The sequence below is a fragment of the Ovis aries genome, chromosome 1 (genome assembly GCF_016772045.2).
Source record: "Ovis aries strain OAR_USU_Benz2616 breed Rambouillet chromosome 1, ARS-UI_Ramb_v3.0, whole genome shotgun sequence".
Lineage (NCBI taxonomy): Eukaryota > Metazoa > Chordata > Mammalia > Artiodactyla > Bovidae > Ovis > Ovis aries.
Genome location: NC_056054.1, coordinates 265,115,841 through 265,143,183, shown reverse-complemented (window position 1 = coordinate 265,143,183; position 27,343 = coordinate 265,115,841). Strand labels below are relative to the sequence as shown.

The following is a 27,343-nucleotide window of genomic DNA, read 5'->3' as shown; positions in this document are numbered from 1 at the left end:
GAGCTCGTGGGGCGGTGCCTGCGGGCGAGAGGCGGGGCGGGGCGGGCCTGGGCGGGGTCTGGGGCGGAGCTGTGGTACGAGGCGGGGCCTGAACGACGCAGGGCTTGAGACTTAGGGGCGGGGCATGGGCGGAGCCTGTGTGCAGGACGCGGCCTGGACAACGCGAGTCGTAAAGACGAGGGGCGGAGCCTTGGGAGGGGCCGTAGAGGCTGCACGGGGCGGGGCCTGGGGGCGTGGCCTGTGGGAATGCGTGAAACGGACCTGGGAGCAGGATTTTAGATGGGAATGTGTCTCTTAGGATGTGGGCGGGGCCTGTGGGCGGGGTGATAGAGCCCCGCCCCTGCCCAAGTCCAACCCTACCCCTGGCCCCCACGTTGGGGACCATGAAGGCGATGGAAGGGATAAGGTGATGGGGAATGGAGGTGCCAGCAGGGAGACTGGAGACCCTTGGGTCAGTGCGAAGACCCTGCTGAGCCTCCCTCTCAGGTCTGGTGCCAGCGGCAGCCAAAGCGTTAATGGGGTTAGGTCTCCGTCCCCCTGAGTCTCTTCCTGCCTACCCCCCATATCCCCACTCCCACCCCTCCATCCCGCGTCTTAGGGCCCTTGCATGGGCATTCCGAGGAGCGTAGGGAATGTGGGGATCGAACCTTTTAAACTCGACCTGAGCCATTCTTAGGGTTTTTGTTTTTTTTTAATGACAACTTGATTGTGGTGTAATTGTTATACGATCAAACACATATTCAAATTTGATGTTTTGACGTTTGTATACACCCGTGAAACCATCACCACAAAATACTTCAAAGTTTCACCTTTTCAATCCATCCCCTCTGATGCCCACCACCAGGCAAGCACAGATCCACTATGTCACTAGATTGGTTTGCATTTCCTGTAATTTATATAAATGGAATCATAGATATGTACGTTTTGTCTAGCTTCTCTCACTCAGAGTGATTACTTTGGGTTCACCAGGTGCTGGTGCGTTTATCAATGGTTATTCCTTTTAGTGCTGAGTAATGAGGCATTGCATGAGTGTTCCACAGTTTGTATATCCACTCACCTGCTTGTGGAAATCTGGGTTGTTTCCAGTTGTCTGCTATTACAACCAGAGCTGATATGAACATTGTGTACAATCTTTGTTTGGACAAATACTCTTGCTTTCTCAGATAAATATCTAGGAATGGATTGGCTGGCTCTCATGGTGGCTTATGTTTAACTTCTAAGAAACTACCAAAGTGATTGTACAATTTAACATTCCTGTTCTGTGTATGCTCCAGAGCAACACCAGGACTTGTTTGGTCACTGTTTTTAATTTTAGAGATTCTAATAAGTGTGTAGGAGTACATTTCATTGTGGTTTTAATTTGTATTTCACTCAGAACTTGAATGTCTTTATCTGTTTGTTTGCTGTCTATCTTCCTTAAGGAAGTGTTTTGTTCAAATCTTTTACCCTCTTTTAATTGAGTTGTTTTCTTATTGTTGAGTTTTGAGAATTCCTTATATATTCTGGATACAAATCCTTTACCAGACATGTGATTTGTATATATTCCTCTGATTCTGTGGATTGTCTTTTCACTTTGTTAAAAGTTTTTCAAAGAGAAAATTTTAATTCTGATGAAGTTCAATGTATCAATGTTTTCATTTTTATGGCTCATCCTTCTGGTGTCATAAGTAACAAATCTTACATATTGCACTTAAACATTTTACATTTGGTGTGAGATACGATTTGAAGTTTATTTTTTGTACAAATAGATGTCTAGTTTTCCAGGACTGCTTTTTTTTTTTAATGATCCCTTTTCTACTGAATTATCTCTGCATCTTTGTTGAAAATCAGAGGTCTGTATTTGTATGAGTCTATCCTGTACTTTCTATATTCAGTTGGTCTATTTGTCTATTTTTCTGCAAATGTTCCAAGCTGTCTTCATTACTGAAGCTTTACAGTAATTCTTGAAGCCAAGTAATATAAATCTTCTAACTTTGTTTTTTCATAAAGTTCTTTTGGTCATCCAGGACCCTTTGCTTTGCCTCATGAATTTTAGAATCAGCTTGACAAATTGTACCAAAAGAGTTTAGTGGGATTTTGTTAGGGATTGCATTGAATCTACAGATTAGTTTAAGAGAATTAACATCTTGACAATATTGAGTATTCCATTCTATGAACATGGTATATCTTCTCATTTAGAGCTTCTTTTATTTCTTTCATATGTGTTTTGTAGTTTTTGGTTTCACACATCTTTTGTCAGATTTATCTAATTTTTTAATGTTATTGTAAATGGTATTTTAAGTTCAATGTATCTTTGTTAAAAGCTAATATATGGAAATAAAATTGGCACTTGCATACTGATCTGGATTTTACTGTACTCACTTATTAGTTACTAGAACTAATGAGTAGACACCCTTTTAGTAGACACCTAAAGATTTTCTGCATACATTAACACAATTGTGTTATCTCTAAGTAAAAAGAGTATTTCAGTTTTCTCCCAGTCTGAATGTCTTTTACTTCATTTTCATGCCTAATTGCACTGGCTAGAGCCCTAGTTCAGTAATGAAAAGGAGGAGTAAGAGCAGATATCTTATTCCTCTGGATCCTAGGGGGGAACATTCAATCTTTCACCATTAAGAATAATGTTGACTGTAGGGTTTTGTAGCTGTCCTTATCAGTATAAGGAAGCTTCCTTCAATTACTAGTGATTACTTATTTTCCTAACAAAAGCAGAAGATATTAAGAAGAGGTGGCAAGAATACACAGAAGAACTGTACAAAAAAGATCTTCATGACCCAGATAATCATGATGGTGTGATCACTCATCTAGAGCCAGACATCCTGGAATGTGAAGTCAAGTGGGCCTTAGAAAGCATCACTATGAACCAAGCTAGTGGAGGTGATGGAATTCCAGTGGAGCTATTTCAAATCCTGAAAGATGATGCTATGAAAGTGCTGCACTCAATATACCAGCAAATTTGGAAAACTCAGCAGTGGCCACAGGACTGGAAAAAGGCAGTTTTCGTTCCAATCCCAAAGAAAGGCAATGTCAAAGAATACTCACACTACCGCCCAGTTGCACTCACCTCACATGCTAGTAAAGTAATGCTCAAAATTCTCCAAGCCAGGCTTCAGCAATACGTGAACCATGAACTTCCAGATGTTCAAGCTGGTTTTAGAAAAGGCAGAGGAACCAGAGATCAAATTGCCAACATCCGCTGGATCATGGAAAAAGCAAGAGAGTTCCAGAAAAACATCTATTTCTGCTTTATTGACTATGCCAAAGCCTTTGACTGTGTGGATCACAATAAACTGTGGAAAATTCTGAAAGAGATGGGAATACCAGACCACCTAACCTGCCTCTTGAGAAATCTGTATTCAGGTCAGGAAGCAACAGTTAGAACTGGACATGGAACAACAGACTGGTTCCAAAGAGGAAAAGGAGTACGTCAAGGCTGTATATTGTCATCCTGCTTATTTAACTTATACGCAGAGTACATCATGAGAAACGCTGGACTGGAAGAAACACAAGCTGGAATCAAGATTGCCAGGAGAAATATCAATAACCTCAGATATGCAGATGACACCGCCCTTATGGCAGAAAGTGAAGAGGAACTAAAAAGCCTCTTGATGAAAGTGAAAGAGGAGAGTGAAAAAGTTGGCTTAAAGCTCAACATTCAGAAAATGAAGATCATGGCATCCGGTCCCATCACTTCATGGGAAATAGATGGGAAACAGTGGAAACAGTGTCAGACTTTATTTTGGGGGGCTCCAAAATCACTGCAGATGGTGATTGCAGCCATGAAATTAAGACGCTTACTCCTTGGAAGAAAGGTTATCAGCAACCTAGATAGCATATTCAAAAGCAGAGACATTACTTTGCCGACTAAGGTCCGTCTAGTCAAGGCTATGGTTTTTCCAGTAGTCACGTATGGATGTGAGAGTTGGACTGTGAAGAAAGCTGAGCGCCGAAGAATTGATGCTTTTGAACTGCGGTGTTGGAGAAGACTCTTGAGAGTCCCTTGGACTGCAAGGAGATCCAACCAGTCCATTCTGAAGATCAGCCCTGGGATTTCTTTGGAAGGAATGATGCGAAAGCTGAAACTCCAATACTTTGGCCACCTCATGCGAAGAGTTGACTCATTGGAAAAGACTCTGATGCTGGGAGGGATTGGGAGCAGGAGAAGAAGGGGACGACAGAAGATGAGATGGCTGGATGAACGCAAGTCTGAGTGAACTCCGGGAGATGGTGATGGACAGGGAGGCCTGGCATGCTTCGATTCATGGGGTCGCAAAGAGTTGGACACGACTGAGTGACTAAACTGAACTGAACTTATTTTCCATCTACTTGCTACTTAATAACTGAGAGAGGTGTACTGAGGTTCCTGAGATCTGTCTGTTACTCCTTGAAGTTCTATCATGTTTTTGTTTCATGCATTTTGAAGCTTTATATTCAGATTAGTATGTCCTCTTGATTAATTGACCACTTTATCATTATGAAAAGAGCCTCCTTATCCCCAAATTCTTTGCCCTGAATTCTACTTTTCTGGCATTAGTAGCCACTCCAACTCTCTTTTTTGATGGATTAACATCAAAAGATGAGTTACCTTCCTCCACTCTTTTTGCTTTTAACTTCCTGTGTCTTTAAAAAAAAAAATTTATTGGAGTGTGGTTGATTTACAATGCTGTGTTGGTTTCAAGTATACAAGCAAAGTGAATCAGTTATACATATACTTATGTCTTTTTTTTTTTTAAAGAATTCTTTTCCTATATAGGCCATGGCAGAGAATTGAGTAGAGTTCCCTGTGCTGATTGAATTGGGAGATTAGGATAAAATTGGTAACTAAATGTGCTGAGGGGGCGACAGAGGATGAGAAGTTTGGATTGCATCACCGACTCAATGGATCTGAGTTTGAGCGAGCTCCAGGAGATGGTGAAGGACAGGGAAGCCTGGCATGCTGCAGTCCATGGGGTAACAAAGAGTTGGAAGTGACTGAGCAACTGAACAACAACCTGTGCTGTACTGCAGGTTCTTATTAGTTATCTGTTTTATATATTATAGTGTATATCTGCATGGTTATCTATTTTATCCTAATCTCCCAATTTATCCCTCCTCCCTCCTATGTCTTTATATTTAGTTTCCTTAAAGATTTCCATAGAATCAAAGTATCATCCTCAATACATTTATGAACTGCGAAGGGAGAAATAATAGATTTACAGTGAAAAAACACAGCAGAAACTACCTTATGTATGTGACTAAGGTTAATATCATCAGTAACAAGACAGGCTGGCATCATGTAGCTCCTGATGCATAGACTGAGAAAGACACAGCATCACTTCTGTGGTTTTCTTGCCAAAAAGGCACAATCTCTTTCCAGTCATAAGAACACACCAGACACACCCAAATTGAAAGGCATTTTACAAAGTGACTGATCAGTTCCAAAATGGAAAGATGATAAAAGATGAGAAAAGACTGACTCACTGTTACAAAATGGAAAAGACTAAGGAAAAATAGCAACTGAATGGGATGTGGGGTCCTGGAATAGACCTGGACACTAAGTGGTGGTGTAGGTGACATCCTGGCTCTGGCCACACACACCCTCGGGGTGATGAGCTCCCGTCTGTCCCATTTCTGCCCCATTTGCCCCTAGGCTCTGTTCCCTTTTCCTCTTTTCCTACCTTCTTTTGGACTGAGTATTTTATGAGCCCGTTTTCTCTGTGTAGTTAACTCTTAGCTGGGACTCTGCTCTGTCGCTGGTTGCTTTAGGGTGTGGTATCGACTATCATTTCTCATCACAGTCCCCAGGGGTCATGTCGAGTGACCTCCAGAGTAGGGTGGGAGTCCTGAGGGCATGCTCTCCCCTGGCTGTGTAGTGGCCATGCAGTGGACGTCTACATGTGTAGGAACCCCTCAAATCTTTCTGTCAAGTGTCTTTTAAGAGATTAAAGTAAGATGAGCTATGAAACTGCTGCAATGTTTTTATTATATAGTAGATTGAAGAGAGGAGCCCCCAAATTATGAATATGTTAAATATTTAAGTTAAACAAATCAATGTGATTACCACCCAAAACTACAGAGTGGGTGTGGATACATCCTGACATTATTATGCAGTAGGGGAAGGGCCAAACACTCAGGGTTCCCTCTGTGACTTCTCTTTATGGAAAGTTCCAGAATAGGCAACACGCCTCGGTGGCAGAGGCGGGAAGGGGAAGGGGCTCGAGGGGGGTTCTGGGCCTGGGTATTCTGTGTCATGATCTGAGTGCTGGTCATCAACATCAGTGAAAAACCCTCCAAGCTGCTAGGCTTCAGGTGTGTGCAGGTAACTGAGGGCATGTAATTCCTCAGTAAAAGAAAGCAGGGTTGTGCTGGCTATGTGTGTGCGTTCGCAGGTGGTCACACATGTGGGTGGTGAACACAGCAATGGATGGATGGGTGGATGGACCCATTTAGGGCATGATGCTGTCCTCCTGGTCTTCATGGGCTGAAACCTCACTGGATGATGACATCAGAGTCCCTGCAGGAGTTGATGGCAGCCAGCCAGGCCCAGGCCACAGGGCCCTGTGAGAGCCTGCCTCACTGTCCACTCTGGACCACAAGTCTGCTCTCAGAAACACCAGCAGCCTTCCGATGCCATCCTGGCCACGTGGTCCGCCCACTCACTGTAGCCGCCCTCATAACTGTAATTGGGCTCCAGGTCGATTATCTCACCCATTTATCCGCCCAGAATCCAGGCCTCCTGACCCAGGGGACAAAACACGAGGCTCCCACTGGTTAATTGCTTCCCCGTTTGGCAGGTTGTTTTGCTAGTGAGGGCTGAGTGTGTCTCCCTGGGGATGAGCCGGGAGGAGCTGCAGCCACAGTGGTGGGATGAACAAACATCCCAAGGTCCAGATGCTGCCTCCCCAAGCGGAGGCCTCAGAGCAGCCTGGGACGGGCCCTTCTGGGGTGCGGCCAGCTGGCTTAGTGTGTGCTGACACCTTGCTCTCCCACCTTCCCATCCACTGTGCCCAGCTCCACCCTCAGCAACCCTGGCCTCCACTCTGACCCCTGCTGGTCCCAGTTCCTGCCCTCTCCCAGCTGGGGGAACCCTAAGCCAGAACCCTTGGCTTGCAGCGCACTGCTGACTGCAGTCTGCTCATGGGCAGGGGCTAGAACCACTCAAAGAGAGAAAACCTAGGACCCCCGGCAAAACCCACTGCCCAGAACCACACAGGCAGGGCCTGAGCTCGCAAAGAGCCTCCATGGATGGACTGCCAATGGTAAAACTATCCTCAGCAGCTTGGGCCATTCTCAGCTCCTTCTAAGCTCCCCAGATTCCTGGATCTCCCGGAATTCCTGGATTTCTGGGCCTGAGCAGCACCCCCCACCTACAGCTTATCCAGTAGATCTGGGAATTCCACACCCACCTGCCCCGCACCAGTACCCACACCCACTCCCCTGGTCTCTCACTCTTCCTCTTGTCCAAGTTCTGTTGATTTTGTTGCTCTTCTTCAAGAGTTGAGTTTTGAATATATTCACCATGCCAGTTCTTAATTTTTCCCTCTTTGGTTACATCTGATTTAGTCCCTGTCTGAGCCCTTGTCTGAGCCCCTGAGCCTCTGTTGATTCTGTAGCTATTTTTTGAGCTTTTTGAGCCATAAACTCAGATAATTTACTTTCACTCTTGATTTTCAAATAAGTGCATTTAAGGTCTTAACTGTTCCTTCCTGAAACTTCCAGCCACATCCCTGAGGCTGTGACTTGGACCCTCTCATTGTCTTGTTCTAGCTGCCCCGGTGCAGGTCTCTGCAGAGGTAGAGGGCATGGAAACACGCACAGCCCCCCGCTCTGGGCATTCCCTAAGTGGCACTCAGCCCGCAGGTCTCTCTTGCTCTGAATCCTAGGCAGTGGGGGCCCTGGACCTGGTGCTAACCGGAAACCCAAGGCCAGCGACTGCTCTGCCCCTGGAGACACGGCCCCTCCCCGTTGGTCCTCTTGCCCAGGAAACTAGATCCAGAGTAAAGACAGGATCCAGAGTAAGGACAGAAGCCCCCCATCCACGAAGGGCTGAGGGCGGGGGTGGGGACCAGTGTCCTGCCCTGGATACCACTTGGGCTCCCTCCCAGCTGGTCAGGGGAACAGTCAGTCACTCACGTCCCAGGCAGACACCTGGGCCCACTGAGGTATTTCCTGTCCTCTTCCGGTGCATGGCCGCCTCTTAACAGCACTCTTCCGGTGCTGGGGGTGGAGTGTGGCTGCAGTGATAGAGCTGCCTTGGGAAGTTGCTGAGACCCCCTTGGTGGTGTGATGGATGCTCACTGCTGTGAATATTCCATGTCTGAGAACCACGTGTCACCTCTGGACCTTGTTGTTGGGGTGGGTACACAATCACACATACACCACATAACGTGCGTACATAGATGTGCATATTATACATCCTTTATTACACAAATATGTATTATACATACTGTACCCAAATAAATATATTGCACACAATCTATATATAGACAAATATGTGTGGAAGTGAGACATAATGTACATGTATAACATGTATTTATATATTAATATGCACATGTATTTATAAATACACACCACCCTTATGGCAGAAAGTGAAGAGGAACTAAAAAGCCTCTTGATGAAAGTGAAAGTGGAGAGTGAAAAAGTTGGCTTAAAGCTCAACATTCAGAAAATGAAGATCATGGCATCTGGTCCCATCACTTCATGGGAAATAGATGGGGAAAAAGTGGAAACAGTGTCAGACTTTATTTTGGGGGGCTCCAAAATCACTGCAGATGGTGATTGCAGCCATGAAATTAAAAGATGCTTACTCCTTGGAAGGAAAGTTATGACCAACCTAGATAGCATATTGAAAAGCAGAGATATTACTTTGCCAACAAAGGTCCATCTAGTCAAGGCTATGGTTTTTCCAATGGTCATGTATGGATGTGAGAGTTGGACTGTGAAGAAAGCTGAGCGCCAAAGAGTTGATGCTTTTGAACTGTGGTGTTGGAGAAGACTCTGGAGAGTCCCTTGGACTGCAAGGAGATCCAACCAGTCCATCCTAAAGGAGATCAGTCCTGGGTGTTCATTGGAAGGACTGATGCTGAAGCTGAAACTCCAGTACTTTGGCCACCTCATGCGAAGAGTTGACTCGTTGGAAAAGACTCTGATGCTGGGAGGGATTGGGGGCAGGAGGAGAAGGGGACGACAGAGGACAAGATGGCTGGATGGCATCACTGACTTGATGGACATGAGTTTTTGAGTGAACTCCAGGAGTTGGTGATGGACAGGGAGGCCTGGCGTGCTATGATTCATGGGGTCGCAAAGAGTCAGACACGACTGAACGACTGAACTGAACTGAACTGAACTGAACTGAAGCACGTGTAATATGTAGGTAAGGGGCTTTCCTGGTGGCTCAGATAGTAAAGAATCTGCCTGCAGTGCGGGACACCTGGGTTCAATCCCTATCTCAGAAAGATCCCCTTGGAGAAGGGAATGGCTATCCACTCCAGTATTCTTGCCTGGAGAATTCCATGGACAGAGGAGCCTGGCAAGCTACAGACCACGTGGTCGAAAAGAGTCAGACATGACTGAGCAACTAACAGTTTCACAATATTTAGGTAAACATGCTCACAAACACTGCATAGAATGACCTCAATCCTGTTGATTGCGTTATTCAAATTTTGCCCTATTTTTTGTTAGCTCCTTGATTTCTAAAAGAAAAATCTTAAACATTACTGTGAGTTTGCCCATTTCTCCTGGAACTTCTATCAATTTTGCATTTCATATTTTAAAAGATATGATGCTAGATGGAAGTTTGTGTTCAGTTGAGTCTTGACTCTTGTGACCCCATGGACTATAGCCTGCCAGCCTCCTCTGTCCATGGGATTCCCCAGGTAAGAATCCTGGAGTGGGTTGCCATTTCCTTCTCCAGGGGATATTCCTGATCCAGGGATTGAACCCACTCCTCCCATATTGGCAGGTGGGGTCTTTACCACTGAATCACCTGGGAAGATGGATAGCAGTTCACAAAACTGCTACCTTCTTAATGGATTGGTATTTTTTCCCGCTCAAATTCCCACTTGTTCTTAGAAGGACAAACTCAAACCTTAAGTTCTGTCCTCTGCTGGACCTGCCCCCACACCTTTTCTTTGGAGACTGTTTGGTAGGCTGACTCCCTATTGTCAGCTAAAACATGTCTCTTTGGGGTGATAGAGGAAAATATACAGAAAAGAAGAGAAATTTCTCGTTATCTTTTATCCCCATATGAGACTCACACTTTGTGTGTGGCATAATTGCTAATACGTTTTGACTATTTCTGCCATCTTATTCCATGTGAGGCATCTTCTACTGCTATTTTCTCTCTTTGACTAAGTTTCTGCTTGGTTCCTCTGGTGGTTGATGTTATTCCTTTCTCTCCATCCTCTGGAGGTTACCTGGGCTGTGATATACATTTGCAGGTCTTCCTGCCTGCATCCTTCCCCCAGCACTGTGATGGTCAGCATCTGTTTCTTCCTGTGACAAGAGGAGACCTTATCTCTACTTGTATTGGCTGCGTTCATTCCTCTGCCAGCTCCCAGGGACACAAGCTGGGATTTCTACAAGAACGATCATTAAAGTTTCTTTTTGCATCATGCCTCAACAGTGGTAAAACTTAGCCCTACATTTAGTAGTTTCTTTGCTTCCACAGAGCTCAGTCTATGTATGAAACAGGTTCTTCCCTCTCATGTTCTCTGCCTGCCTTTTGTCTGTAGAAAAACGTTAGCCATGAACAAGTTTAATCAGAGAAGTGAAAAAATAGAAAAGCAGAGGCAAACAGTCAAATGGGATAAAACAAAAATAGTCAGGAAGCTGAGTCAAGGACCTTTCATTCTTCCTCTAGTGCTATAGAGAATATTCTGAGCCATCTCCTGTGAGCTGTCCTGCAGATACTGAAACCCCTACCAGGTGGAGAAGTTAACTATTGATGCATAATGACCAGAGTGTAGCTATGACATAAGCTGCCACAGTTCCAAGAACTGGCCTCAAGGAAATGGGAACAAGCCGACCCTGGAACTGAAGATTCATGTACTTGAGACAATCAGGGTGACGCTGCTCAAACCACTGAAGACCAATCATCAGATGACAGTCAGAGCTGACTGCTGTTTCTGTGTGGAGTCCCTCCCTCTGTCCATGAACGCTCTTGCCACTGCTTGTCAGTAACGTGGGGGAAGTCAGCTTTTGGACGGGTGTCCACCCTTCCCCCCACCCCTGTTGCTAGCATCCAAAATAAAACAAACTTTCCTTTCCACCAAGCTGGCGTCTTTATTGTTTTTCGAGCAGTGAGCAACTAGACCCCACTTTTGATTACGTGTGTGTGTGTGTGTGTTTGTGTGATGGACTAAATGTCTGTGTTGTTGTTTAGTTGCTAACTCACATCTAACTCTTTTGTGACCCCAATGGACTACAGCCCACCAGGCTCCTCCGCCTATGGCATTTCCCAGGCAAGAATACTGGAGTGAGCATTTCCTTCTCCAGGGGATCTTCCTGACGCAGGGATCAAGCCCACATCTCTTGCACTGCAGGCAGATTCTTTACCATTGAGCCACCAGGGAAGCCAGATGTTTGTGTCCTGTTTGTGTTGGACACCTGTTTGTATCCCTTCCCCAAATCTCTATGTTGAAGCTCTAATCTCATGTGGCTGTATTTGGAGCAAGGGCCTCTAAGGAAGTAGGTTAAATGAAGTCATAGGGTGGGGCCCAGACATAGCAGCATTAGTGCCCCTGTAAGAGGAGAACTAGAGACCCTTCGTTCCCTGCACACTCCGAGGAAAGACCACATGAGGAGGTGGAATGAGGCGGCCAGGGACAAGCCGAGGCAGAGGCTTCAGCAGGAACCACCCTACCCACACCTGACCTCCACTCCCAGCCTCTAGAACTGTGGGAAAGTGAGTGGTCCGGCTGTGGTCCTTTGTTACGCAGCCCAAGCTAACTAAGACAGTGTGTTTCGCTTTTCTGTAATTCTTCTTTGACAAGTTCTTTCGGAAAGGATGCATGAGAAGCACGTTTCAGACAGTAAAGAATCTGCCTGCAATGCGAGAGACCCGGGTTTGATCCCTGGGAGGGGGAAGATCCCCTGGAGAAGGGCATGGCCACCCACTCTCGTATTCTTGCCTGGAGAATTCCATGGATAGAGGAAGAGTGAGTTACAGTCCATGGGGTCACAGAGAGTCGGACACGACTGAGCGAGTAACTTTCTCTATGAGTTTTAAATGTCTTTATTTGGTGCTGCCACTTAAGCGCTAGTTTGGCTGGATCTGTAATACTAGATTTAAAAAACAAACAAGTACCCCACAGTGCCTGAGCACCTGCAGGGTAGGGGCAGGGGAAGGCATGAGCGGTTGAGCCCCAGGTTGGAGGCTGGAGCTGGGGCCTAGGAAAATGAGGAAGAGGGAAGGGAGGGGTGTGTGTGTGTGTGTGTGTGTGTGTGTGTGTGTGTTGGGAAGGTTGTTGACTGGAGGAGCAGTCATGAGTTTGGACTGGGGGCTGTAGGGTGTCCACGGGAGATCCCCTTGGGCCCCAGGAAGCTTGACTTTGGCTGGAAGAGGTCTTGTGACTCAGACACAATCCCCCACCACTGCTCATGTCTGCAACTCCATCTGAGGGACAAACAAGGGACCAGTGACGCTGGTGGGGAGGGTGGGTTTGGTGCAGGGTTTGCACAGCATCCGAAGGCTGCAGATGGTCTGTGAGTTACTGATGCTAACCTGGGGGGCCCCTCAGTCCACACCCATGACCCACTCCTCCCTGGAGGAGGGAGGAGGGGGCACCACGTGCAGGAGAGGTCCTACCCCCGGTGCTTCTGCGTCCTCCCCGCCTGGACCTGGAGCAGCACACAGGCAGAGACCTCTGCAACTCAGGAGGAGGTGGGAGCTTGCCCTCCTGCCCCACCACGGGGCTCAGCCCTGACATGGGAACTGGAGTCCCAGGCTGCCCCAGGCCAGGTGAGGGTCCGAGTTCAGGCACAGTGGAGGCCCTCTTGGGGCCGTGGGCCTGAGGAGGAGGCCACAGGAAGCGCTGACTCTCCAGGGAGCGCTGGCTTAGGGCAGATGCACCGCTGGTGGTGGACGTGCTGCTCAGAGGATGTGGCCAGGAGGGCATCCACAGGCCACCAGCAGGCTCGGGAGAGGCAGTGTTGGCTGGCGGAGTTCCAGTGTCCACCTTGACCCTGAGGCCCTGCCTCATGGCTGGAGCCTGCCTGTGCCCTGCTCAACTCTTCTCCCAGAGTACCCCAGTGCCTCCAGTTCATGAGCTGGCCATGAGGGGCAGACATTCCCAGTGGGCCGTAGATGGACCAGCCCCGCCGGCCCCCACAGGGCGACACAGGCTGCGTCTCCGGTCAGTAGTAGGCCCCCAACAAGGCGGCCACTTTCTGGAGGATGACCTTGTGGTTGTCACACAGGGAGATGCGCTCATCCACCACCTGCCAGCGAATGGCCATCCCCTCGTCATAAGAGTGCAGATGCTGCGGAAACAAAGGTGAGTCCTGAGTCCCTCCCGAGTGGCCCTGCCCTCACCCCACACCCCAAACCCGTAGATGGCAGGAGGGTGGTGGGGACCCCAAGGCCTGGCTCCCAGCCCTGCTACAGACTGGCTAGTGACCGCTGCCTTTGTACTTCTCCTGAATGGTGCTAAGATCACCCCCTTCAGGCACAAATCAGAAAATGCTTGTGAAGCCCCAGAAACTTTCAAAAGCATCGGGGGTGGGTGGGTACAGCCTTATTCTACAGTTTTCTGTCTTGCAGACAAGGCCTGGGTTTTGTTCCCTGGGACTTCCTGGCCCAGTTCCAGATTTGGGGTCTGTAGGGGGATCAAAGTACACGGACGATATCCCCATAAGAGCGCATGAACCAGCCTCACCTGAGCACGAGCCTGGAGGCCCCAGGGTCCCCCTCTGCCCCACCCACCTGCTGCTGCCCTCTGGCCTCTCCTGGTTGCCCCCACGGACCCTCTGGTACAACTCAAACCCCACAGCCCCCTTCTCTGGTCCTGGCCAGCTCTGGCCCCAGGCCAGGGAACCCCTCAGACCCCTCCCTGCAGGCCCCAGGGCCCCTCCAGAGCACCGATGACCCCAGCTCCTGTTCCTCCAAGCCTGAAACCCAGGCCACATACAGAGTTCAGCCTCTTGAGCTCCACATCACTTTGGTCTGGGAAGTGGATGCTCACGGCCACCGTCTCGATCCAGGCATTGTCCGTGTTCCTGGGGTCATCCATGTATCCTTTGTATACCTGGGAGATAGCAAAAGTGTGATGGACCTCCGATCCCCTGGTTTTCTCCCAGAGGGAGGGCCCCAAGCCTTTTCTGGGTCTGGGCCACTGTGAGCACAGCTGTCCACCATGCCTCAGCCCCACCTGGCCTCTCCCTGCCTTGTCCTTCTGCCCCCAGCACAGCCTTCAACTTGACTGACCCATCATAGGAGCCCACAGCCTCGCTTGTCACCCTCTTGGTCTTTGGCCTGGCATCCAGACCTGCCTCGACTGCTCTTGGAAGGATTAAAAAGGACGGGTGGACCTCCAGACAGTAGGATAAGTGAAAGAAGCCAGATACTGAAGGCCGCACGCTAAATGATTCCACCGACAATAAATGTCCAGAACAGGCAAATCCACAGAGACAGAAGGCAGCCTCGTGGGCGCCAGGGCTGGAGGGGGTGACTGCTCAAGGGTACAGGCTCCCTTTTGGGGGTGACAGCACATTCTTGAGCTAAACAGAGGTGGGGACCATACCAAACTGTCTATGCACCAAATGCCACTGAACTGCTCACTTCAAAAAGGCTCATATATATTATTTAGATTTAACCTCAACAAATAAAGTTTAATTGTTTTTTACTAAGTAGAGAAAAGAGAGACGGCGATGCTCCCTCAGGGGCTGCAGCGGACAAACCACGCAGAACTGCTGGGTTTGTAGGTCAAGCCATAAATATCAGCAATTGCCTACTTTATCCTGAGATGCAACAGAGGCAGAACCAGCGACTCAGACACCCACTTGAAGGACTGCTTAAATAAATCACGGCACGGAGTGCTATGTGGTTGTGAAAAAGAGCAAGGTGGATTCGGAAATACAGACCTAAAACTACGGCTTTTGCAAATTCACTGAAAAAGCAAGTTATGTGTTTGTGCCCAGCTGTGCTCAGGGCAAGAGTGAATGTGAGCCAGACACCAGGCCTGCCCTGGCCCAAGAGCCCTCCTTGATCTCAGGAGAAAGCCCAGACAGGGAAGGAAGGCGAGGGGCCCAGAGCCAGGCCACATGGTCCCAGTTCTCCCTCCAGGAGCTGTGGGCAGTGAGCTCGGAGCAGGCTCCCCACCCGGCTCCTGCAGCCTGCCCAGCAGCCAGCACGGCCACACACCCCAGGGCCCAGACGCACAGGTGGGAACAAAGTGGAAGAGCCACCTCACCTCCATGCCCTGAGTCAGCAGTCTCTCAAAGGAAGACCAGAATTCTCTTCGCAGGACCTGCTTTAGCTTCCGGGGCAGCATCTCTCCCGGCTCCCGGGAGCCCTGAGCAGAGAGGGAGGTGGGGGCAGGTGGGCAGGGCGGTTTGGGACCTGTGTCCTCTGGCCACCCACTCGGCATGGGCAGCAGGCCAGCCCCCTGGAGCCTCAGGCAGATGAGCCTCTGGCAGCAGCTGCCTCGGGGCCAGAGTGACATTGCCCAGAGCCCACTGTCCATGTCAGCCCATGAGGCCAGGTGTCACAGCCTTTGAGGGGTACTGGGCACCATGAGGGAGCCAGCGCCCTGAACTCTGCCACTCTGCCACCTGCGCCTTGTGTGTGCGCATGCCCACCCCACCTCCAGCCTTGGCTCCAGTGCCCTGGGCTCCTGGCCACTCCTGACGCACCCTGCCCTGGACACGGGCCTGCACCTGTACTCCCCTCTGCACCCGTCTAGGGCGCCTTTCATCCACACCACATCTACTGCTCCAGCCTGGGAGACTCCCTGCCCTGCACTGCCTGGGGTGGCGGGAACTTCAGCTGTCCCTCAGGGGACATTGCTCGGAAGATGTCAAGAGAGACTGGAGAGGGAGGTTGAAGGGTGCTGAAGAATCCTCGGAGGGAGACGGCCCAGCCTGGACTCACCTTCCCTCACCTGGAGGGCACGGCGGTTATGGCTGCAGGAGCCGGACCATCCAGAGCCCTGGAATCCTGGCTGGGGTCTGAAGACCCTCAGGGGGTCTGCCCCACACACACTCATTAACTTGCTGCCCCACCGGGTGGATGCCGGGAAAACCCAGCAGCTTCGTGCTGAGCTGGGGTAGTTTATGGACTCCAGGGGCAGACTCAGGGGAGGGGCCCCTCAGAGCTGCACCAGGACACTGGCCTGGGGCCTGTGGGTGCACCGTCCTCCTGTCTGGACCTGTCTGTTCCGACCCCAGAGTAATGACAGGGTTTGGGAGAGCAAAAGGCAGATGGACGGGTCAGAATCCGAGTGGTTGGGCTGCTTGGACAGGACAGGCCCAGCAGAACATGTCCCAGTTATGTCACCATGAGCCCATCAGTCCTGCAAATGGCTGCTGCTGAGGACACGTGTATGCCCTGCCCTGCCCCCAGCAACACTGTCCTGCCCTTGGGGCTCAGCTCAGGCCCCAGGGCCAGGGTAGGTGCGTGTCCAAGATGGGCCCCCCAACCCTGAACTCTGCAGGGGCAGCCCCAGCCCTGAGCCTGGTGCCTGGGCCCAGCAGGTGCTCAGTCAGTGCTTACGCTCCGAAGAGCGCCTGAACCCATCTTCACAACCACCAAATGAAGAGCCGGGAGAGAGCAGTCCCTCTAAGGCAAGGACCAGCCTTTGTCATTCAGAATGGGGACAGCTTCCAAGCTGTCCAGGGCAGCGACCGCTGGTGGCTGGTGACCTGTCGGTGGCAGAGAAGGCAAGCGAGTGCAGGGCCTGGGACAGCGGGGGCCTCACCCCAGGCAACATCCAGTGCTCGGAGCGGCCACGTTTCACCACCAGCACCTCCAGCATCTTCTTGACGTTCTTCCTGCAGATGGCACCATCCAGGCTCCGCCTCCAGCTACAGAAGGATGCGAGGGGAAGGGTCAGCCTGCCCCTGCCCCTGCCCCCGCCTGGGAGGCCACCTGCTAGGCCACTAGCACCTGCTCCAGGGGAGAGGAACCATCTGCTCCCGTAACCTCCAGTCTGACCAGAACGGGTCAGCCTTGTTGGACAGTATTTTTCTACCGAAAGCCTTAAAGAAGCCCATGCCCAGGACCCATTCCTTCCCGCTCTGTCACTCTGGAAGTAAAGGGTGAACTGGTATGGATATTTGTCTGCATAGTGACAAAGTCCTCCCCAAGGGGCCTCTGAAGGAGGGAACCCACCGGGAAGTGAGGCAGCCTGTGGGGAAGAAGGGTTTGGGCTCTCCTGGGGGCACCCACATTCATCCCCTGCCCCACCACGGGGTAGGGTGCTGGGCGACACTGTGCTCATCAGGGGCTACTCACCGGGTGATCACAGGCTGCAGCGTGTGATTGGGGCCGAAGTAGCTAAGGTCCCCACGGCCACGCAGTCCCGTGCGACCCATGGGGTTCCTAGGTAGAGAGGGGTCAGCTCAGCCCACTGCCAGTGGCTGGAGACCCCAGCCAGGGCAGCAGGCAGGGGCTCTGCAGGGGCTATGTGCCAGCTCTAGCCAAAGCTGCCCTGGCTCAGGGTTCTTGGAGCCCAGGTAGCTCCCCTGGACAGGACCAGGGAGGAGGCCCAGACCAGACCCCAGAGCCCAAGGGCCCCTTGACCAGGCTGGGTGACTGCGTCATGCATTGGGCCTGTCCAATGCAAACCCCATCCCTCGGGGGCTCCAGGGTGGGCAGCAGCTACCTTGGGGTGGGCTGGAGAGGAAAGGGGCCTCTGGGAGCAGAAACCAGCCCCACCCAGACGTCCCTCCAAAGAGCGCCTGACTGACTCTGGCACTGTGCCCAAGGGCCTCCGCCGCCTGTGAGCATCGACGGCCCCCTGCTCTGCCTGTGACTCTCGGCTTGCCTGTGAGCTGGCATCGACGGCCCTCTCCTCTGCCTGTGACTCTCAGCCGGCCTTTGGGCTGGCATTGATGGCCCTCTCCTCTGCCTGTGACTCTCGGCCCTGCTCTCTTCCTGCACACCGTATCCCCCCGCCCATCCCCTCCCCCATCCAGGGCTGGAGACGCTCCTGGTCACCTCAGTTTCCCTGCCCCACTCATCTCTACCACCCCATCCCACAGCTTCTACCCCAGTGGTCACCCCTCCCTGCTCCAGAACATTCCCAGAGGCCCACCACCCACCTCTTCCACAGGCAGTTACCCTCAACGACCACCTGCTCCATGGGGTCTCCAAATCCCAGGTGACTGATCCTGTCCCCGGCCTCCGGCCTGGTGGTGCAGCCTCCCCAGCGACCCTCAGACCCCAGGCCAGCACACAGTAGGCATCCACCAAGCGCCTGCTGGGCCTGACGCCACGGGTCCCCTTTCATCTCTGTGTTGATTCCACACCTGTGCATGGGGCATACTGTCCCTACAGCACAGACCTGGGAATGTAAGCCCAGCAGCCCTTTAACATCGTCCCTGCTTTATTCTCACAATGGGGTCCACGTTTTACCCTGTCCACGTTCTACACTTCAGGAATGGAGGTCCTAAAGGTTGTGTCAGAGAACCAGGGCACAGTACCCAGGCCAGCAGGGCCAGCCCATAGTCCCCACCCCTCCACACGTGTCCAGGGAGACTGCCAAGCGTGGGCCTCCGGGGCTGGTAAGAAAGTACTTTATGCTGATGTTTCTTTCCTCTATACTTTGTTTGTTTTTATCAGAAAAATTTTAATCAACCCTGAAAGTTCATTGGAAGGACTGATGCTGAAGCCGAAGCTCTAATACTTTGGCCACTTGATGCAAAGAGCTTGAAAAGACCCTGATGCTGGGAAAGATCGAGGGAAGGAGGAGAAGGGAAGCAGAGATGAGACGGTTGCACGGCATCACTGACTCAATGGACGTGAGTTTGGGCAAACTCCAGGAGATAATGAAGGACAGGGAAGCCTGGCATGCTGCAGTCCATGGGGTCCCAAAGAGTTGGACATGACTGAGAGACTGAACAACAAATCAGAAAAACACCAGCTTTGTTGGAGAGGAAGCCTGACCCCAGGAGGAAACCGCAGAGGTGGCTGAGGAGGGCTGGAGAAGGGCGGGGGGAGGGTACACTCACAGAGGGAGCCCGTCCCGCACTGCGTAGACTCCATGGAAGCTGCGCCGATCCAGTGGTCCATCCACCGCATTGTAGCTGATCCTGGACAGAGGTTCCAGGGCACTGGAAGGGAGAGGAGAGGTTGCATCCCCAACAGAGACGGCAGGAGGCAGAGCAGCCACAGTGATCCTGTCCACACAGAGGTTCCTCCCCGGGCACAGGCGCCCCCCGCCACATGCCTCCCAGCATGTCCCAGCCCCCAGGGAGGATGGGGCGCCCACCCAGGCAGGAAGCAGGGGTACTCACTCCCCCACGGGGTCCACCAGGTCCTTGTCCTTCCTGTCGGCCGTGTAGAAGGGCGGGTTGTACACAAGGAACTCCGTCTGCGGGACACAGGGACTCAGACGGTCACCACCCCAGGCTGGCCGTCACCCAGGACAGCTGACTGCAGAGCCCTGGGAGGGCCCAAAGGACACGGAAGTCCGAGCTGAGCTGACCTCAGGACACACACACCTGGGCCAGCCGTGGTCAAGGGGGGTCTCCCCAGGCGGGAGGAAGGGGGGCTGGGCTGGGCTGGACTCCAGAGGGAGGAGTCCCCTGGCAGAAACTGGGGAGGAGTGACAGCCGGGATGTGCCAGGAAAACCAGAGAGAAGGCCTGGGGTGGGGGGCACACCCCCAGGCCTCCTCCTTCGCTCCCTCTCACTCTCCACCTCCATCCTCCTCAGCATTCAGAAAGGGGCTAGGGGCTGTTCTCTGGGGACGGGGGCTTGAGGACAAGCGGGGCAGTGGACCCTGTGTGGATAGCAGCCCCGGTGTCCAGGTTCATGGCCCAGCTTCACCCCTCGGGTCTCACGGACCACGCTTTCCTCTTCATCTGTCCCTCGTGGCCCATCGGGGCTGTGGTGGGCTCAGCCACCCTGGGGCCCAGACCACTCCCCCCAGGACTCTGGGCCCCTGCAGCCTGGTGGGTGAGGCCAGGACAGGCACTCACTTCCCAGGGCACCTTCTCGTTGGGTACTGGGAATCTCAGGACAGAGCAACTCGGGTAGAGCAGGTGCCGGGCATTCACGTGGTAGGTGTCACCTGGGTCCTCTGCCTTCGATCCGCTGTCCAGCTCAGGGTCCCGCCCCACTGAGGCCTTCTGGGGTGCTGGGAATGGAGACAGGGACAGGGCCACCGTCTGAGGTCCTTTCCCCCAAACTTCCGGGCCGCCTCCACCTCCCTGAGCCCAGTTTGAAAGTCAGCCCCAAAGAGAGCACCCTCCCCAGGGTTCCCATCACTGCAGCCCAGGAGGACCAAGGCCTGGGCTCAGGCCCCCGTTGCCTGGGGCAGCTCCCAGCAGAGCTCTTAGTTTTCAGCAGGATGCACAAGCCCTTCCAGAAGCCTGCCCGGATGAAAGGGCAGACGTCTCCTTCGGGGCCAGCAACAGCCCAGGAGGGTTGCTTGTGACCATTTCTTGGCCAGCTGCAAATCTGGGAGCAAAGACGTGCTTTCTGTCACCCAGTCAAAGTGACTGGGTCTCAGGTCTGCTGGACCTGATGCACACGGGGAGGTCAGGGGGCCTGGGCCAGGCTACCTCTTGAATTCCCCAGCCTGGTCAAGCCTTGGGACTTGGCCACGCTCAGCACATATAGCCGTGGGGTGGGTCAAGCATCCCAAGGTGCTGGGGCTGCTCCTCTCCACTCCACAGACACCCGGACACAAGAGAGCGCAGGTGGGTAGAGACCAGCCGCTGGCACAGCCACCCACTCACCCAGAGTGGGGACACCTTCTTCTGAGCCAAAGCCACTGTCCCTCAGGGCCTTCACAATCCAGCGCAATGCTGTGGCTGTCTGGGCCACCTGGAACGCACGTTCAAAACAAGATTGGTCAATAGGTGCCCGCACATGGGATGCCCTGCTCCCCACCCCCTCTCCCCCAGGCAGCCACCCGACACCCGGGGCTTGGCCAGAAGGGCCATCGGAACCGTGCCCAGAAACAGAGGTCCCAGCCCGGAGCCCACCTGCTCCTCCAGGGAGGCCAGTCTCTGCTCCACGGCGCCCGACTGCTTCAGACGTGCCGTTTCCAGCAGGCGCACCATGGTGTCCGCCCTGCAAAAGGACACAGCTGAGTCCCGCGGCCAGCCAGGGGTCTGGGCGTGAGTGGAGAGAGCCTGGTGCCCTTTGCAGGCAGGCAGCTTATCACATCCAGCAGCGCAGGCTCCTTCGGCTCTAGTTGCAGGCCTCTTCCTCTTGATTTGAATGGATTTACACTCTACGGTTCCATAGAGAATGAGCACCGCCTAGTGGCCCAGGGGGAAGATGGGCCACCAGCGATGCCCCAGGCTCACAGGGCCACCCGATAGCCCAGGGGTGTGGCCAGACCAGAGGTGCAGGTGTGCAGAGCACACGCACCTGGTTCCTCACCTCTATATGCCTACAGGCTGTCAGTCACAAACTCAGGAAGGACAGAGCAGCCTCTGGGCAGAGGAGGGGACACTGCCTCCGGGCACCGGTGGGGACTTTGGAAGGAGGAGGGGACACTGTGGTTTGGGAAATGTTTGCTGGTTTTGGTCTTAGTTTGCTACAATGTAGGAATTGCACCCAAGTGGGCCTGTGTTCATAGGAAGAACACTTCCACAGCCAAGCATCCATCCAAACACCCTGGTCTTTTTCCCCGGCGTTTCTAAGCCGCTTTCTCCCAGAGCCTCCTGCTCCACAACAAAGTGACAGGCATTTCGGGGACCACAGGGCTGCAGCGTCAGCCCTGCCGAGATCCCCGGCCCCGTACTTGTCACTGACGTCCTGGATCTTCTGCTCCGGCCTCTGCTTCTGCTGGAGCTGCTGTTCCTGCAGGTAGTTCTCCTTCAGGTAGATCTCCCAGGACAGGAGGGCCGCCTCTTCGTTCTTCTCTAGCTTGTTCTCTGTCCGGGGAGGGGAGCCTCTGACCCACCGGGGGCCCCGCAGGGAGGGGCGGAAGAGCCCATCCATGCCCAACCCCAGTGGGCTGGCGGCAGTCCGGGAGCCTGAGCGGACTGCATGTCCCCTCCCCAACCCTGAGCTTCCAGGATGCTCAGAGGAGCTGCCCCCCAATCCCAGCTGCACCCCAGACATGGCTCTGGGGATGAGGGAGGGACAGCTTACTGAACTGCTTATGCCGCTTGGCAGGGATCTTCAGCACGACCCTCTTGATGAAGAGGTGCAGGTGGCTGAGGAGGATGAAGGGGGGTGGCGCGGGGGGCCTGCCCTGGTACTCCTCGATCAGGTCATGGCGCTGGAACTTCCAGATCTGGTCCGTGTGCTCCTGCACCTGCTGGAAGGTGTAGCTGCGGGGTGTGGGGAGCACTGGTTACCGCGAGCACGGGCCACGCAAGCTGGGTTATGCACAACTGTGTCGCTGCCTGAGTGTGCGCCATGACAGCCCACAAAGGCACACCAGGGAGGGCAACTCAGACACAGGAAAGGCAGCTGAGCACCCTGGGGGCCCAGAGGAGAATGAAGAAAGAAGACCCAGATTTTAGAGCCCATAAACCTCGCTAGAAAACAAAACAGACCCTCACGTGTTGGGAGATGGATGGTGTCCTGCACTGGACCCGAAAAGGGTCTGATTCCCCTAAATCTGACAAACAGAAGGGACAGTGTCTTCAACAGGCCGACATGCTCATTCTCCACATCCTGTGTCTTGTGCAGGTAGAGGTCAACTGGCCCGGATCCCTGACAGAGGTCCTCGGAGGCGGGGAGGGAGGCTGGGCAGGGCTGAGACACAGCTGCTGCCTGTCGGGCCTCTGGCCTCTGTCTATCATAGCCCAGCACCGGGGCAGGGTCTCTCACTGTTCAGAGCACACGGTAAGTCAGCAAGTGGTGACCTCATCACCCTAGCTGATGAAGAGAAGAGAAACAGTGCCCAAACTGGCCACGGGCCCCAGGGGCTCTTCTGCAGAGGCCGGGAGGAGCCTGAGGGGGTGGCGATGCCCTGAGCCACAGGGCCGGCCTCCTGGGCACCACAGTCAGGGCCGGCCCTGTGCGCCTGCTTTATATGGAGAGCAAAGACAGGTCGTCTTGCCTCACAGGATTCTCAACAAGTGTGACACGCACGCCTCCACCACCAGAGATGACCTCAGCCAAATCGCTGCCCCTCATCCACCTCCCTCTGCTGGGGTGGGAAGAGTGAGACTTCAGCGCCCCCGCCCACGGTCTCTGAGCACAGGGCCCGTGGGCTGCCCCCCAGCAGTAGTGCCCAGATTGGATGCCACAGTCACCAGGTCAGCCTGGGCTGAGCCAGGTCCTGGGTCCCAGGCTCCACGCCATCCACACCACCCTGGGGGTGGGGCAGGCAGTGGGGTCTGCACCCTGCAAGTGGCACTCACTTGAACATGGCAATGAGCAGGTTGAGCAGCAGGATGTTGGCGAAGAGTAGGTAGAGGCAGAGCAGGAGGACAGTCAGCCACTCAGGGAACACGGGCTCCTGCCGCGCCTGGTCGATCTCGGGGCACTTGGGCTTGTAGGGGTCCGTGCCGTCGGGGCTGCACTGGTCTGGTCTGAAGTTCACACCTGGGTAGGAATGAGGGGGTAAGTGAGTCCAGAAAGCCACGTGGAGTCACAGGGGCCCTTGGGCAATGACCTCGCAGGCCTGGAGCCCCACACATCTGGGTGACCTCAGCTGTCAGCTCAAGCCCGAGGGAAGCCAGAAAGGGCTGACCATCTACACCAAGCATCCTCGCGGGCAGGAAGTCCCGCTGCCAGAAAAGCCCAAGAGCCAGACCTGCACTCCAGGCTGGCACATGCCTCCCTGGGATCCAGGCACCCCACCAGGGCACTTCCTGGGGGTGTGTCATCCACAGGAGAGACTATGTCATCTAAGTCACAGGTCCTAACCCTGGGAGCAGAATGTGGCAGAAAAGACGTCAAAGAGAAAATGAACAACTGTCCTAAAGAAAAGGGAGACATCAGAAAGGAGAAGTGCTGCAGAGGCAACATAGAAACGTTGGAACATGTGACTACAAACCAAAACACAGCTCCACATTTGCAGAAAAGTAAAGGATACATAATATCACAAAACATAACTATATACTCAGTGCCTTTAAAAATCTGTAAGATAAGGCCTGCCCTGCTGGTCCAGTGGTTAGTAATCTGCCTTGCAATGCAGGGCACATGGGTTCAATCCCTGGTCCAAAAAGATTCCACATGCCTCGGGACAACTAAGCCTGTGAACTAACACTACTGAAGCCCCCACATCCTAGAGCCCGTGCTCCACAACGAAGGAAGCCAACACAGTGAGAAGCCCAAGACTGCAACCAGGGAGCAGCCTCCACTCATTCTGTCTAGAGAAAGCCTCGTGCAGCGGGGAAGACCCAGCGCAGCACTGAAGACCCAGCACAGCACTGAAGACCCAGCACAGCACTGAAGACCCAGCACAGCACTGAAGACCCAGTACAGCACTGAAGACCCAGCACAGCACTGAAGACCCAGCGCAGCACTGAAGACCTGCACAGCCAAAATTAAGTACTTAAAAAAAGACATCCAGATGGGAAAGGAACAAGTATTTGCAGATGACATGATCATAGCAAATCCCCCAAAAGGCACCTAAAAACTATTAGAACTAATAAAGAAATTCATCAAGGTTTCAGAATACAAGTTCCATATACAAAATATAGTGTTTTTCTATACAGTAAACAATCCAATTAATAAAACAATTCTACTTACAACAGCATGAAAAAGAATAAAAACATTTAGGAATAAATTTAACAAAAGAAGTACAACTTACATACTGAAAAATAAAATATACTATGGAAAGAAATTAAAGATCTAAATAAGTGGAAGAAACCCCATGTTTATAATCAAAATCCTGGATATCTTTTTTGGAGAAATTGATTAGATCACCTGAAAACTCATGTGGACCCAAGGGACCCAGAGGCCAAAACAATCATGACACGTCTTTGCTACTGAACAACACCATCAGTGACAGAGACAGTAGACGACAGGTCACCTGCGTTTGGGGGGGAGGGGTGACTACTAAAGGGTGTGGGGTGACTTTTGGAACAAGCATTCTAAAATTAGATTCTGTAAATATACTAAAAACCATGGAAGTGGCCACTTTTTACAGGCGAGTTTTATGGTATGTGAATTAATCTCAGTGAAGCCGTGGCAGAGAACAAACTCTATGTTCTCTCCACTCAGAAAAGGAAGACGTATGTCTGACTGCAGTGGGAGGAACGGAGGGAATCGGGTGGCATTTAATGGGGGGGGGGCGGTGTCAGCTGATGCCCTGGCCACACCCCCGACCCACTTTGACCTCCCTGCAGCTGCAAGGTACAGCCCAGCTGCGGCCAGCTGATGCCTGCCCCACTCAACTGATGGGCCCCCAAGTGCACCCATCTCTTCCTTCAGGAGCCACAGCCCCAGGCAGTGCTGAGCGAGTGGGATGTGCCCAGTCCTCCCCTCCTCCAACTTCTGTGACCCTGGAGGAACCCCACAAGGGTGGCACCTCCTTTTCCACAGCTGTCAGGGCCCCTCCTACCGTCAATGTAGGTTGGGAGCTGCCCAAAGATGGTGAGATACGAGTGGTAGACGGCCCCCCGGAAGATCCACTCCACCCGCCTCTCGTTGTGGATGAGGATGGCCTGCTTGGCCACCCCGAAGGACACGACCCACACGGCCAGCAGGAAGAGGAAGAAGAAGACGTCCTTCATCTGTGGGAGGGGGGCACCAGTTGCAGCCACACCACCCCACACTGTCCCTGCCCACAGGAGGGTCCCCACGTGCCCTGCAGTGGACGAGACTCCATCAACCCTCACAGCATGGCTGCATGGAGCCAGGAGCTCCAGGGGACAGCCTAAAGGGGCGCTGGGCACCCCATGAGGAGTAGGAAGGGTCATGACCATGACCCAAGAACAGGGATCAGGAATGAGCTGTGGATATCAGGGAAGGCTGCCTGGAAGAGGCAACATTCAGGCAAGACCCGAGACAGGCATGCTAGGGTGTGGAAGCAGTATTGACTTGGGGTCCTGTGGGGTGTGCTGTGCCCCGGGGCACCTCAGGCCCCCCTTACCATGGCTCCAGGGTGCCTCAGAGCCCCCCTTACCATCCACCCTGGAGTGCCTCAGCCCCCCCCTTACCATCCTCCCCAGGGTGCCTCGGGCCCCCCCTTACCATCCGCCTCACAATGATGATCTTGGGCCCCAGCGTCTTGCTGATGGTGAAGATGTGCATGAGCCGCAGGCAGAACATGGTGAAGTCCAGGGAGAGGATGATGCGCCCGGTGTACAGCAGCGAGGGCACGAGTCTGCACGGGAGCAGGGCCTCAGCTGGCCGCCCCGGGCCTGGCCCCAGCCCCCTGCCCAGCTCCCTGGCCCCATGTACAGCCTGATGGGGAGCAGGGCCTCAGCTGGCCGCCCCGGGCCTGGCCCCAGCCCCCTGCCCAGCTGCCCCAGCCCCGTGTACAGCCTGACGGGGACCAGGGCCTCAGCTGGCCACCCCGGGCCTGGCCCCAGCCCCCTGCCCAGCTGCCTGGCCCCATGTACAGCCTGATGGGGAGCAGGGCCTCAGCTGGCCGCCCCGGGCCTGGCCCCAGCCCCCTGCCCAGCTGCCCCAGCCCCGTGTACAGCCTGACGGGGACCAGGGCCTCAGCTGGCCACCCCGGGCCTGGCCCCAGCCCCCTGCCCAGCTGCCTGGCCCCATGTACAGCCTGACGGGGAGCAGGGCCTCAGCTGGCTGCCCCAGGCCTGGCCCTAACCCCCTTCGCAGCTGCTCCAGCCCCATGTACAGCCTGACGGGGAGCAGGGCCTCAGCTGGCTGCTCCAGGCCTGGCCCTAAACCCCTGCCCAGCTGCCCCGGCCGCATGTACAGCCTGACGGGGAGCAGGGCCTCAGCTGGCTGCTCCAGGCCTGGCCCCAGCCCCAGTGTGACCCCAGACCCCAAAGCACTAAAACTGGGTATAAGTTCAGGGGCAGAGCCTCCAGGAGGGCCCAGAAGCCCAGCCTCAGGCAGAGAAGCTGGGCCTCGTGGGCACCCTGGGAAGCAGCAGGCTGGCCCAGCCCTTCCTGCTCATGAAGGGGTCACACAGGGCAGACATGTGGCTTTGATGGGCTGTGGAGATGTTAGGGCTCTCAGCTGGGACACGGGCACTCCCACCAGACAGCTCCCCATGGTGACAGAGCCCGCGTCTCTGCCCTGGCTCCTCCCTGTCTCCGCGTGGGCAGGGCACCCTCGGCACAGACATATCCAGAGAGGTGCTGAA

At 53.5% G+C, this 27,343-nt stretch overlaps 1 protein-coding gene across 9 annotated transcripts in view; it reads right to left on the bottom strand.

Moving 5' to 3' along the window:
• Positions 1–12,186: 12,186 nt before the first annotated feature.
• The window catches only part of TRPM2 (transient receptor potential cation channel subfamily M member 2), a 51,479-nt gene continuing 36,322 nt past the window's right edge, over positions 12,187–27,343 (bottom strand). For 7 of the 9 annotated variants that reach the window (XM_027961066.3, XM_060406181.1, XM_042237659.2 and 4 more), the window contains 15 exons: positions 26,257–26,389; positions 25,625–25,796; positions 23,475–23,658; positions 22,252–22,433; positions 21,899–22,031; positions 21,132–21,219; positions 20,883–20,970; positions 20,121–20,278; positions 19,435–19,511; positions 19,150–19,251; positions 17,432–17,518; positions 16,896–17,001; positions 15,390–15,491; positions 14,109–14,225; positions 12,187–13,461 (listed from right to left, as the gene is read on the bottom strand). In XM_027961066.3, coding sequence (XP_027816867.1) covers positions 13,336–13,461; positions 14,109–14,225; positions 15,390–15,491; positions 16,896–17,001; positions 17,432–17,518; positions 19,150–19,251; positions 19,435–19,511; positions 20,121–20,278; positions 20,883–20,970; positions 21,132–21,219; positions 21,899–22,031; positions 22,252–22,433; positions 23,475–23,658; positions 25,625–25,796; positions 26,257–26,389 — 1,855 coding nt within the window. In that variant the 3' untranslated portion in view covers positions 12,187–13,335. The other 2 variants (XR_006057391.2, XM_042237670.2) reach the window with 2 other exon arrangements.